We start from the raw sequence: 13,228 nt of genomic DNA, 5'->3' as shown, positions 1-13,228 counted from the left end.
AGCAGACCCAATTGTCTGTAAAATAGGCATGTGTAGGGCTGTCCACTGTGCAATAAAAACATTAAAAAAAATTACACTGTGTAATTTTAAATTTTCCAGTAGCCATATAAAAAAGTAAAAAGAAACAGATTAAGTTCATTTAAATAATATCTTATTTAGTCCAATGTATCCAAAATACTATCATTCAACACATAATCAATGTAAGAATATTTTGGTGAGATAATTTACATCCCTTTTTTTTTTGTAATGTCTTCCGAAATTAGGTGTGTCTATGCACAGCACATCTCAATTCACACTGGACAATGCAGGCCTAAAGCAACTAAAAACAGAAGCACCAAGAGATACCTTCTCAATGACGGTCATTTAAAAAGTAGTCAAAAAAGAGTACTTACTGAATGAGCCCACTTTATGAAGTTCTAGAACAGGCAAAACTAAGTTCTGATGGAAATCAAGGGGTGAGGGCGGTTGTGGATCGACCGGAGAGGAGCACGAGAGAACTTTCTGGAGTGATGGAAACGGTCTATGTCTACGTTGGGGTAGTGGTTACACTGGTGTATAATTTGTCAAAATCCCCGATCTGCACGCTTAAAATGCGGGCATTTTACTGAACGTAAATTAGACATCAAATGTGGAGAAACTGTTTTACAAAGAAAGCTATGTTGTAGCAGCAGCGGACTCGGGCTCAGAGCGCCCTAACCAGCTCCGACCCGGGAAACGCGAGGGTCGCGGTTTAACTAGTGCCCCGGGCGGGGGAGGAGACAGAAAGGCCATCTCACTCCGCGCGGGGCTGCACTTCCGCCAACGCCATCTCGGGGCTCCTGGGGCCCGGGAGGAACCGGGCGGGGGCCGCGGTGGGCCCCAGCGCCCGGTTCCGAGGCGGAGTGCGCGCCGAAGCGCCGCTTGCAGACGCGGCGCTCCGGAGCCCGGGCCGCGGGCCGCCGCAGAGCGGGCTCCCAGGGCCCCGGCCCTGCCCCGCCGCTGTCTGCCCGCGGGCGGAGAGCACAGGTTGCGGGGACGCGTGCGGCGGCCGCCCTCGAAGGGGACAAAGGCTCCCGGTCCCATGTGCGCGCCGGACTGGGGCCGCGGGCTGGCGGGCGGCCCCGGCGCTGAGGCCCGGGCGGGGAGTTACCTGTGCTTTGGCGGCGGCGCTGGCGCGGAGGGTGGCTGGTGGAGCCGGCGAGCTCCGCCCCGAGGCTCGCCCGCGCTCACCTGTCGGGCTGGGGTGGGGTCCGCCGCCAGCGGTTTCCCGAGTCGCCCCCGTGTCCCTCCCGCCGCCCGCGCGGGCCTCGGGGTGAATGGCGCCCTCCTCGCCCACCTCCCCCTCTCCTGCCGCCGCGGGCCCCACTGACTCACTCCGGTGAGCTCGGGGTTGGCACCCGGGTTTGTGCAACGCTCCGAAACAAGCGCCCCAAAAGTGACTCCTCAGGCGTCGGTGGTTTCCCGTCACCCTCTGCCCTGGACGCACTTGGCCCCAGGCCTGGCTCAGCCCGGGGACTGCTCCTCCCCTCCGCGGCTTGTTGAGCACCGGCACCTCGGAGACTCGGGTGAGCGCCAGGTCCCGGCGCCCCGGCCCCTCGGCACGCCCAGACCCTGCTCGGGTCCTCGCGTCCCGCTCTCGGCGCCGCAAAGAGCTTCTCTCGGTCACGGAGAGCAACTGCGGAAGCGCCGAGCAGAGGACGACGATCAGATGGGATGCCGGCCTTTGAGGGGCTCACAATCTGGGGGGAGGGCTACACCTCTACTGGAATCAGTCAGGTTCCTGGAACAGTGCGCGTGTAGCAAAAATTAACATTTAAAATGCGAGGGGCAGGAGGACGACAATCAGGGCTTCGCCGAGTGACTTTTTCAGAGTATTTGGAGGATGGTTAGTGGCTTGGTGCCAGGAAAGGACACAGGAGGTTATTAAGGCGAAGGGAAGAACATAAACCACTGAAGGAGAGAGGATCTAACTAGGGACATTAGGAGGGTTTGGAATCAGACGGAATAGTTAGGAAAGTGGTGAAAATTTTGAATGACCAGGTGAGTCACTAGAGGGCCAAATGAGGAGAGCGTCATTGAAGACCCAGTGGAGTCTAGAAACCATCATTGTGTAATGAGCTCCAGCTATAGTTGTGCAAGATGTCTATAGGTCGGTACATAAATATTGATATTGATAAAACCAGAGTTTGCTGGTTGAGTAGAGTAGAAGGATGAGAGTGAGGAAGTTAAGGGCACTGAAAGAATGTGATGGTAGTGACGCGCCAGGGGTCTAGTCCCCAGAGGAAAGGAAGGGAGGAGCAGGGAGCGGATAGACTGGAAGAGAGAAAAGAGATGGACCAAAAGATGAGGGCCTGTGGGAATGAAGGAACTGAAGAGTTGTCACCACAGTGTGGGTGTTGGCGATGTCAAAGGGGAAGCAATTCCAGGAGATGATCCAGTTTAGGGTCTGACTCCGGAACGGAGTCAGGTGAGATGGGCGTCCCTGGAATTGGGTCTAGCGCCCACCAGGCCAGTGTGGGGGACATTGAAGGCCCCCGGAAGGATGGCGGAAATCGGAGGAGTCAGTTGAGGCCAAGGAACCAAGTCTCCAGTGAATGTGGAGAAGCGACCCCGAAGCTAGTAAATGACAGCAACAAAGAAGGGTAGAGAGATGTCTGGCAAAATTCGATGAGTTTCAGAACAAAAGGGAGTTTCTCCCTATCAAGAATGACAGAGCAGTGCCATGGAAGAAGCAGTAAGGAGCTGAGGCTGGTGATGTCACCTGGGAAAATGAGCAAAGGCTCCACTCAGCAGGAATGGTAGGGGAGACCCAAGTCTCCATGGAGGCCAAGAAATAATTTTTCTTTTTTTTTTTTTTAAAGAGAAAGCACCTTGTAAAAAGGGTGGAAGCACAGAGGGCTTTGTTGTGAAACAAGTCTTCCAGGAGGACCCAGTGGAAAGAATGCTTGTGAAACATGTTGACATGGACGGTGATACTTAATACCTGCCACATATGTAAGGCTTCCCTCCACATGTCGGTACTTTGTTTCCTTTTTACAACCAGGACAGCTATTAAGATCCCCTTTTTATAATGAAGAACCTGAGGCTTAGAGATGGGACATGCCGTGACCAAAATATCTGTCCCTAAAGTAAGACTCTTCACCACAGGATATAAGGCCTCATCCTTATTCTATTAATTTACGAGGTCAACAGATGAAGGGTACTTTGTGAATACAAAGGGGTTATGATAACTATTGTACCATTAATCCAAAATGGGAAAATATTTGAGCAGAAAAACAAATTTGATAACAGGGTTCAGATTGACTGATTTGTGTGGGATCAGAGTGTACCCTCATTCAACAGGTGTTTTATTCATGGCCTGTATAGCATTGAGGATAAAAAAGAAGAAGAAGAAAAAGAAGTCTGTCATTAAGTTGATGGCTTGTGTTCTTTTTTTCTATTTTACTTTTTTTTTTTTTTTTTGGCAGGCGCCAAGTAGCATGCAGGATCTTGGTTCCCCTTCCCCGACCAGGGATTGAACCCATGCCCCTGGAAGTGGGAGTGTGGAGTCCTAACCACGAGACCACCAGGGAAGTCCCTCGTGTTCTTTTATAATCGATTGTTTTGAAGAATTCTAACCTCAGGACGATTGTAAACCCTGGGGAACATGGACATCATCATGATTTGGGGTGGAGATAGAGCAAAAGTAAGGCTGAAAGGGATGGCCCCCACCTCTGCTATCAGAAGGGTCAGCACTGTAGTCCTTTCATAGGTGAAGAAACTCGAAGGGGAAAGGATGAGTAATGACTCAAGTTTACTCACCCATTAGATAGTGGAGTTGGCACCCCTGTCCTAGGCTTCTGACCGAAATTCCAGGCTCATTCCAATCACCCTTGAATCAAATATCCTTTTTCTGGAAAGTGTTGACCACTTTCAGTTTCTGACTAAATCCTAGAAAGGCATTGGTCCTAAGATATCTCCTGACTTTCAAAGGTTAATCAATACCCAGACTCTAAAAACAGGTTGGAATGTCATTGATGCCACGGAATGGTACACTTAACAATGGTTAAAATGACAAGTTTTATGTTATATGTATGTTTACACAGTTTAAAAAATTAATGGGGCTTCCCTGGTGGTGCAGTGATTAAGAATCCGCCTGCCAATGCAGGGGACACGGGTTTGAGCCCTGGTCCGGGAAGATCTCACATGCCGCGGAGCAACTAAGCCCATGCACCACAACTACTGAGCCTGCGCTCTAGAGCCCGTGAGCCGAAACTACAGAAGCCTGCGCGCCTACAGCCTGTGCTCCGCAACAAGAGAAGCCACTGCAATGAGAAGTCCGCGCACCGCAACAAAGAGTAGCCCCCGCTCGCCACAACTAGAGAAAGCCTGCACACAGCAACGAAGACCCAACACAGCCAAAAATAAATTAAATAAGTTTTAAAAAATAATAATGGTGTAATACAACAGAAACCATTGAATTGTACAGTTTCAACAGGTGTGGATGGCATGTGAATTATATCTCGATAAAGCTCTTTGGAAAAAAAGAAGTAGGTTGGGCCTGTTAAGCTGAAATCCTGAAGCACCCTCTTACACTGCTGGTGGGAATGTGAATTGATACAGCCACTATGGAGAACAGTATGGAGGTTCCTTAAAAAACTAAAAATAGAACTGCCATATGACCCAGCAATCCCACTAATGGACATATACTTGGAGAAAACCATAATTCAAAAAGAGTCACGTACCACAATGTTCACTGCAGCACTATTTACAATAGCCAGGATATGGAAGCAACCTAAATGTCCATCAACAGAGGAATGGATAAAGAAGATGTGGACATATGCATACATATGCATACAATGGCATATTAGCCATAAAAAGGAATGAAATTGTGTCATTTGCAGAGACGTAGATGGACCTAGAGACTGTCATACAGAGTGAAGTAAGTTGGAAAGAAAAAAACAAATATATTAACACATACATGTGTAATCTAGAAAAATGGCATAGATGGTCTTATTTGCAAAGAAGAAATAGAGACACAGACGTAGAGAACAAACGTATGGATACCAAAGGGGACGGGGGGTGAATTGGGAAGTTGGGATTGACATATATATACTACTATATATAAAATAGATCACTAATGAGAACCTACTGTATAGCACAGGGAACTCTACTCAGTGCTCTGTGATGGCCTAAATGGGAAGGAAATCCAAAAAAGAAGGGATATATATACATGTATGGCTGAATCGCTTTGCTGTGCAGCAGAAACTGACACAGCAGTGTAAAGCAACTATACTCCAAATTAAAAAAAAAAAAAAAAGTCCTGGACCAGAATTGTAAATATACCTCAGGCTGGAAAACTAGAGAGCAAGGAAATCGAAATTGTAATCTGTCCCCCACATACTCACACAGGTCACTGGAACTAGGCTACTCTTCTCAAGATGGTGGGGGGGTGGAGGAATACAGAATGCTTAAGACTGTGCTTGAGAAATACATTCATGAACTCCCTACTCTGAAGGGGAAGTTGTTCACTTGGCCAGTTTTTTGTTGTTGTCCATTTGTTTGCACGTTATTGTGGGAAAAGTTGAATATATAGAAAAGCAAACCTAAAACTCGAACTTCAACAATTATCAATCCATGGCCAGGTTTGTTTCATCTGTATCCCCACCCATTTCCCCCATCGTGTATTAATTTGAAGCAAATGCCAGGCATCCTATTATTTCATTGGTAAATATCTCAGTATGACTCTAAAAGATTAGAACTCTTTTAAACACACACACAATTACCACAATATAAAAATTAATAATTCCTATGTCCATCACACGTGAATGGGTAAACAAAATGTGGAATATACATACAATGGAATACTCTTCAGCCTTTTTTAAGATAGCCTCTTTTTTTGTTATATTCACTGGTTTTTTATTTTTTAGATTTCTCATGTAAGTGATGATATACAGTATTTGTCTTTCTCCGTCTGATTTATTTCTCTAAGCATAAAACCCTCCAGGTCCATCCATGTTGTTCAAATGGCAAAATTTCATTCTTTTTTATGCTGAGTACTATTCCGTTTTATATATATAGCACATCTTTATCCATTGGTCTGTTGATGTACCCTTAGGTTGCTTCCATATCTTGGCAATTGTAAATAATGCTGCTATGAACATTGGGGTGCATGTATGTTTTCGAATTAGTGTTTTCATTTTCTTTGGATATATACCCAGGAGAGGAATTGCCGGATCGTATGGTAGTTCTATTTTTAATTTTTTGAGGAACCTCCATAATGTTTTCCACAGTGGCTTCATCAATTTACATTCCTGCCAACAGTGTGCAAGGGTTCCCCTATCTCTACATCCTCACCAACATTTGTTATTTGTGGTCATTTTGATGATAGCCATTCTGACAGGTGTGAGATGATATCACATTATGATTTTGATTTGCATTTCTCTGATGATTAGTGATGTTGAACATCTTTTCATGTGCCTGTTGGCCATCTGTATGTCTTCTTTGGAAAAAATGTCTATTCAGGTCTTTTGCCCATTTTTTAATTAGGTTGTTTGGGTTTTTTTAATATTAAGTTGTATGAGCTGTTTTTGTATTTTGGATATTAACCCCTTATCGGTCAGATCCTTTGCAAATATATTCTCCCATTCAGTAGGTTGTCTTTTCATTTTATGAATGGTTTTCTTTGCTCTGTAAAAGCTTTTAAGTTTAATTAGGTCCCATTTGTTTATTTTTGCTTTTGTTTCCTTTGCCTTAGGACAGCGGTCCGAAACCTTTTTGGCACTAGGGACCGGTTTCGTGGAAGACAATTTTTCCACGGGGGGCGGGGGACTGTTTAGACGGTAATGCGAGCAATGGGAAGCTGTAGATGAAGCTTCGCTCTTTCGCCTGCCGTTCACCTCCTGTTGTGCGGCCCCAGAGGTTGGGGACCCCTGCCTTAGGAGACAGATCCAAAAAAATATTGCTACAATTTATGTCAAAGAGTGTTCGAAGTAGCCTTTTTTAAGTCAGAATTTTAAGGAAATTGTAACACATGGATGAACCTTGAGGACATTTGCTCAATGAAATGAACAAGTCACAAAAAGACAAATGTGGTATGATTCCACTTACATGAGGTTCCTGGAGTAGTCAAAAATCATAGAAACAAAGTAGATTGGTTGCCAGGGACTGGGGGGAACGGAGAACGGAGTTGTTTAGTGGGTACAGAGTTTCAGTTTTGTAACAGGAAAACAATTGTGGAGATTGGTTCCACAACAATGTGAATGTACTTACTACTACTTAACTGTACACTTAAAAATGAGTAAGATGGTAAATTTTATGTTTATCTAGCACAACTAAAATATTTTAAACTTAACCATTTCTTAATCTCATGAACTATCCGGTCCCCAAATTTCCAATTCTTATAAACGTCAAAAAAGTTTCCCCCCTGTTTTTGTTTGAGGATCTAAAGAAAATCCGCAAGTTGCCATGGGTTGTTTTTTAGATCGTTTTTAATCTATAGGTTCCCCTTCCCCTCTTCCTTGCAATTTATTTGAAGAAACAAGGTCGTCAGCCTATGGTCTCTCACAGCCTAGATTCTGCTCCCTGCATCCCGTGGTGTCCTTTAAAAGTTTCCTCCGTCCCCCGTATTCCCTGTAAATTGGTAGGTGGACACAGAGGGCCTGGGCTAGTTTTGATGTGGACTCAGAAGGAGATTAAAGACATCCATGTCCGCGGGGCCCACCCTTATGAACCAGAAAAGGTGAGGCTAAACCACCAGCCAAGCTGCTTAGAGTGACAAAGACGCGGTGTACTCGACTAGATCAGGAACCCACAAAGCCGGGGGAGGAGAAAAGGAAGCGCAGCTGGGCTACGTGGGGAAAGCCCTTTGTCCGGTTTCCAAACGCCTAATCGAGTTACGAAAGAAGCACTCAGCGGGGAGGGCGGGGCCTTTGGCCGGAAGTGACGCTAGCGCGGCCGGCGGCTGAGTAACAGTGGAGGCGGGGCAACACCTAGACTGGCTTCTCCGAGGTCGCACTTCCGAATATCGCCTTGGGAGACGCGCCTTGTGGAGTCGGGAGTAGGCGGCACCCGATAGGGTCTCCGGTGACCCTGATCGCGGTGGCGGCCCCGCGGGCGGGATGTTCCGGGGTTTGAGCAGTTGGTTTGGCTTGGAGCAGCCGGCGGCGGATGGCCGGCAGTACCAGGGAGACGGACAGCCCAAGGGAGACGCTCCACCCGAGCAGCGCTCCGAGGCGGTGGCGGAGTCCGCGGAGGGGGAGCTACAACAAGCCGGGGACCAGGAGCTCCTTCACCAGGCCAAAGGCCTCGGCAGTGAGTCTCCCCCGGCCTCCGGGACCACAGAGTTTCGGAGAGCGCCCGCATCCCACGTCCTGCCGCCGCTGGGCGTGGGCCACCAATGGTCGGGGGTGTGGGGTGGGGAGAGGAAGGTGTGTCTGTCGGTCGGTCCTCTGGGGACCAGAGAGGTTGGTGAGGATCTGGGCAAGGCCGAAGCTTCATCTAGCAGTCAAATCCTGTGCTTGAAGTTCCTAGTGATATGTCACTCTTTGCAGAGTGTGTCAACATTGGGAGCAGGGCCACAGTAAAGCAGTGGGGCTCCACGTCTTTAGGTTTGACGAGGAATCATTTTTGTTCAACTCACCAACTTTCACCTCAACCGCCTCCCACCCAGAGGACAGGGGACGTTGAGGGGCTCGAGTGCCTTTTTGCCCTTAGGTCAGAATGTGTCGTCCCAAGTAAATTGAGGAGTTATTAAGGCCTATGGCAGGCATGCTCATGTCCTTTTAGGTGCATTGGGACCTTTTTCCTTAAGGCGGGAAAGTAGTTGCCAGTTATTGTCTGTGTTGCAAGTTTCAGCACTAGATGTTTTGTGAACGATTCATCTCTTTAAACACCCCAGTGAGTTGGGAGAACGAGCGCAGTTAGCGGCCCAAAATTATGCGGATAGTAAATGGTAGAAGTGAAATTTGAACCTAGAGCTGTCTAATTTCAAAGCCCATGCTCTCTCCCAGCTTACAGTCTAGTTCGGGAGGAGGGTATAAATAATAGGCATGCAGAATAAACACATGCTGTAGTATTTCTGCTCCTGGAGAGACCTTGGCAGGCTTAAATAGTCAAAGAAAACGTCTTTAAGAAGGTGGCCCTAAAGCAGACAATACTACAAGTGAGAGATTAAATTTGGCAAGCAATTTTAAAGAATTTACTTCAAGATACTACAAGGCAAGAGCATAGGACAGGCTGAAGCGTGAGAGTGGAGAAACACATACTTGAGTAAGAAAGGCTCTAACGTTCAGTTTACTGTTGGGTGGAGAGGCAGGGAGAACAGGTATAATCTCAAATCATGGCAGTACACAGTCTAAGCCCCAAGCCTCCAAACAGTGTACAAGAGAAATAAAAGTAAGTGTTATGCAATGAAATCACTAGAGGAAACAACTATTTCCTGTGTGGAAAATTGGGGAGAAACGAGTTTGGAATATTTGAGAGATGTAAGGAGATGAATTTGACTAGAGCAGAGAGGCTATGTTAGGTAGCTGGGAGAAATAAAAGTGGGACCACCTTAGGAAAAGCTGGGTGTGATTGTTTCTTCGATTTCATAGAACATGGAGAATCATTTTCGTTTATCTTCAGAGGAGTATCAAAAGTGGCTTCTTAAAACTTAGGGCTTTATTGAAGTCTCATGTTTATATTTCATAATAAAGACCTCCGAATATTTTCTTAATGTTTTCGATATGGATGTCTACTTTGGAGCTTAATGCTGCCCTCCCTTTCTTTCCTCACCAGACTCTCTCTCTCTTTTTTAAAATATTTATTTATTTATTTGGCTGCACCGGGTCTTAGTTGCAGCATGCAGGATCTTTAGTTGCTGCATTAGTTACAGCGCTGGATCTAGTTCCCTGACCAGGGATCGAACCCGGGCCCCCTGCACTGGGAGCACGGAGTCTTAGCCACTGGGCCACCAGGGAAGTCCCCCTCCCCAGACTCTCTTGAGGTTGGGTAGGCTAAGGTTAGATGGAAGTACTTCCCCACCCACATACGCACCGTGAATGCAAAGTTTCCAAAGAAATTAGATCTCTTTGGGCTCCGAAATTTGATTTTAAAAAGATGTAAAGGTCCTAGTTTGTACACAACCCCTCAAAAAGACAAGAGATGATTAAGTACTTTTTATTTCTACATAGTGATCCTAAGAGGTATATTCTTTAAAAAGACCCATCTCTGTTTTGAAAACTGAAGTTAAACATCTCTGTGCCTGATTCCCACTGAGTAGATTCATTTCTTTGGCCTTTTAAAAATCTACATGGAGGGACTTCCCTGGTGGTCCAGTGGTTAAGAATCCGCCTGCCAATTCAGGGGACATGGGTTCGAGTCCTGATCCGGGAAGATCCCACATGCCACGGAGCAACTTAGCCCCTGTGCCACAACTACTGAGCCTGCGCTCTAGAACGTACGAGCCGCAACTTCTGAAGCCGGTTCACCTAGAGCCCGTGCTCCACAACAAGAGAAGCCACCGCAACGAGAAGCCCCGCTCACCGCAACTAGAGAAAGCCTGCACGCAGCAACGAAGATCCAACGCAGCCATAAATAAATAAATAAATAATAAAAATAAATTATTTTTAAATAAGAAATATTTGGAAAACAATGTTTCTTAAAATAATAATAATAATAAAATCCACATGGAATTTCCTGGGGCCCCATTTGTTCTGTAAACTTTTGTTGAGTGCCTCCCTTCAAGATTGGAGCATAAATACTTCTGGTTCACAGTGACCTATTTCTACATTTAGGCAACTTTATAAAGTAGGCACCAGTTAGGAGTGGCGGACACCCAGGCCTATATTCCACTTCCTAACCCCAAATTAAACCTTCTTATCCTTGGCTCTCCCTCCTGATGAACTTAGGACTTGCTGTGATCACAGAAGGAGGGCAGTTTTTTAGGAAACTCACTGAAGAGCTTCTCCTTACCTCCCAAGGCCTCATACCCCAGAGTAAGTTCTTATTCAGCACAGATTGGTTAGTTGGTTTTTGCTAAAGTCCGATTATCTATACTCTTATCCATACTCTTTCTCTAAAACAAACCCATACCTCTGAGAGTGTAGTATCTGAGTCATTCACACAGCGTAAATAAGTGGGAGGGTGGCCAGAGATGAGTTTTGGCTTTTTCAAAACTGTACCTAAGGCCAGTCCGTACCCAGGAATGGAGGAAGGGCCACCTCCTCTTCCTTCTCCTTTGAAAAATGCTATTAGTATTTGCAGTAGAACTGTGTTAATTAGACCATCCTCTTTTTCTATAGGGAAAGTGCATTTCAAGTTCTAGATGCCTCACTTGCTTAGTTTACAACTAAGGACTCCAAAAGTTAGTTGTGTATGTAGGAAAATATATGTCTGCTTCGATATTCGATATAGAAGTAAAATACCCAGTTCGGTTGTGATGAGAAACCCAGGTTTACCATGAGGAGGGCAGTACAGATGGTCAAGAGCTTGGATCCCATGGCTTGTGAACAATACTAAAAAGAACAGAGGATTTTAGCTTCAAGAAGAAGAAATTTTAGGGGCATTGGTCAAAATTTTTAAAGGTTTTTGGTAGAAAAGAAGTCATTTTATGTTACTTAAGAGGACAGATCTAAGTCTGAGGGGTAGAAATGACAAGGGATGTGAAAAGGATTTTCTAACTAGAGATGGATAACAGTAATAATTGTCTGCCCTTCGAAGTCATGTGCTCCCCATCCCTAGAAGTGGGGCTACCTGGATAGGAGGTTGAATGAGGTAAGTGCTAAAGTCCCTTCCAACTTGAAGATTCTAAAATTGTGTGAAATAGTATTTTTGAAAAATTAACCAGCCTTTTCATAAGAATATTAATTTTCTAAAGCTGCCTTAAAAACCACTGTCTGGGCTTCCCTGGTGGCACAGTGGTTGAGAGTCCGCCCGCCAATGCAGGGGATGTGGGTTCGTGCCCCGGTCCGGGAGGATCCCACATGCCGCAGAGCGGCTGGGCCCGTGGGCCATGGCCGCTGAGCCTGCGCGCCCGGAGCCTGTGCTCCGCTACGGGAGAGGCCACAGCAGTGGGAGGCCCGCATACCACACAAAACAAAAAACAAACAAAAAAAACCACTGTCTATTTATTATTTTCCTATTCTAGAAGCAAGCCTTAAACTCTACCTTCCTCTCTTTACTCTGATAAATTTACACTTTTTCTGACCTTTTGAGAACCTTCCCGCTTTTCTTTACCTTTACCATCCATTCAGTTCTGCAGGCCCTTGTCGCTTGCTCATCTGATGTGAGGCAGTGTGGGATTGGCGCACCAGCTTGCCATTTAGAGGCAGGTAGCCTGTGTTTGAATTCCCTATACTACTTATTGTCTTTATTGTGATGTCATTTGCAAATTACAGTAAGTCCAACAAACAGGCTTAAACAGAAAAGATGTTTGTTGTTTGTGTCAGGGGTCGCCAAGACCACCCCCAGGTTTGCTGAGCACCCACCAAAATTGGGGTTTCTTTAGGTAGGAGGAAGGGGATAGGCTATTGGCTAGGCAGTCAGCCAGGTCTGCCCCACCTTCATGGACAAATCATTTATCCTCTGTGTGCCTTGGCTTCCCTATCTGTAAACCGGGCTAATTATACCCACTCTTCCTGGGATGGTTGTGGCATGATGAAAATGAAGGTGAAGTGTTAGTGATCTGCCCCCTCCTTCCATAAAGTTGCTGCGTCTACTCACGTTTTACTTAGACTTGCTTTTCTTTGGTTGCCGCTTCAGTTCAGACCCGCTCTCCTTGTGCCTAAGTCTCTGAAGTGGACATTGTTACTTTCTGTTAACTCTTAACTGTCTCAATTTTTCTAACCACTTCGTAAAAACTGTCTTTAACTTGGTGCCAGCGGTTCTCTTCTGCACAATAGCAAACTTCTGCTCTATTTGAGCATCCTACCTGAAAACGTCTTGTCCTGCTCTCCGACCACCCACTCCTCTGACTTCGGAATTTCTAATTACTCTTGGGGGAGACATCCCTCCCTTCTGGGGTACCTCAGTTTAATGAATAATCTTGCTCCTCTTGTTGTCTTTGAATCCTTTTTTGTTGGTTTGTTTGCTTAGAAATGGAAATCCCTTGAGGGCAAGAACTGTGCTTTCTCAGGACTTCCCTGGCTGTCCAGTGATTAGGACTCACTCAGCACTTCCAGTGCAGGGGGCCTGGGTTCGATCCCTGGTTGGGGAACTAAGATCCCACAAGCCATATGGTGCGGCCAAAAAAAAAAAAAAAAAGACGAATCTAATTCAAAAGGTATTC

The 13,228-nt window shown here is 46.1% G+C and overlaps 2 protein-coding genes across 6 annotated transcripts in view; one reads left to right on the top strand and one right to left on the bottom strand.

The window, feature by feature from the left end:
* The window catches only part of CTPS2 (CTP synthase 2), a 130,587-nt gene extending 128,931 nt beyond the window's left edge, over positions 1-1,656 (bottom strand). Inside the window, exon 1 of one of the 4 annotated variants that reach the window (XM_059050840.2) lies at positions 1,354-1,656. The gene's annotated coding sequence lies outside the window, so the exon portion shown is untranslated. Of the gene's footprint in view, positions 1-392; positions 461-1,129; positions 1,318-1,353 lie in introns of those variants that run through there. The other 3 variants (XM_067024006.1, XM_059050843.2, XM_059050842.2) reach the window with 3 other exon arrangements.
* A 6,241-nt stretch (positions 1,657-7,897) lies between these two features.
* SYAP1 (synapse associated protein 1) overlaps positions 7,898-13,228 on the top strand; it is a 32,348-nt gene continuing 27,017 nt past the window's right edge. Inside the window, exon 1 of one of the 2 annotated variants that reach the window (XM_059050868.2) lies at positions 7,898-8,271. In XM_059050868.2, the coding sequence (XP_058906851.1) occupies positions 8,079-8,271 (193 nt within the window). In that variant the 5' untranslated portion in view covers positions 7,898-8,078. The remainder of the gene's footprint in view (positions 8,272-13,228) is intronic. The other variant, XM_059050869.2, reaches the window with a different exon arrangement.

This window comes from Kogia breviceps, chromosome X, assembly GCF_026419965.1.
Source record: "Kogia breviceps isolate mKogBre1 chromosome X, mKogBre1 haplotype 1, whole genome shotgun sequence".
Lineage (NCBI taxonomy): Eukaryota > Metazoa > Chordata > Mammalia > Artiodactyla > Physeteridae > Kogia > Kogia breviceps.
Note: the sequence above shows the minus strand (reverse complement) of the source record. Positions and strands in the feature narration are given on the sequence as shown.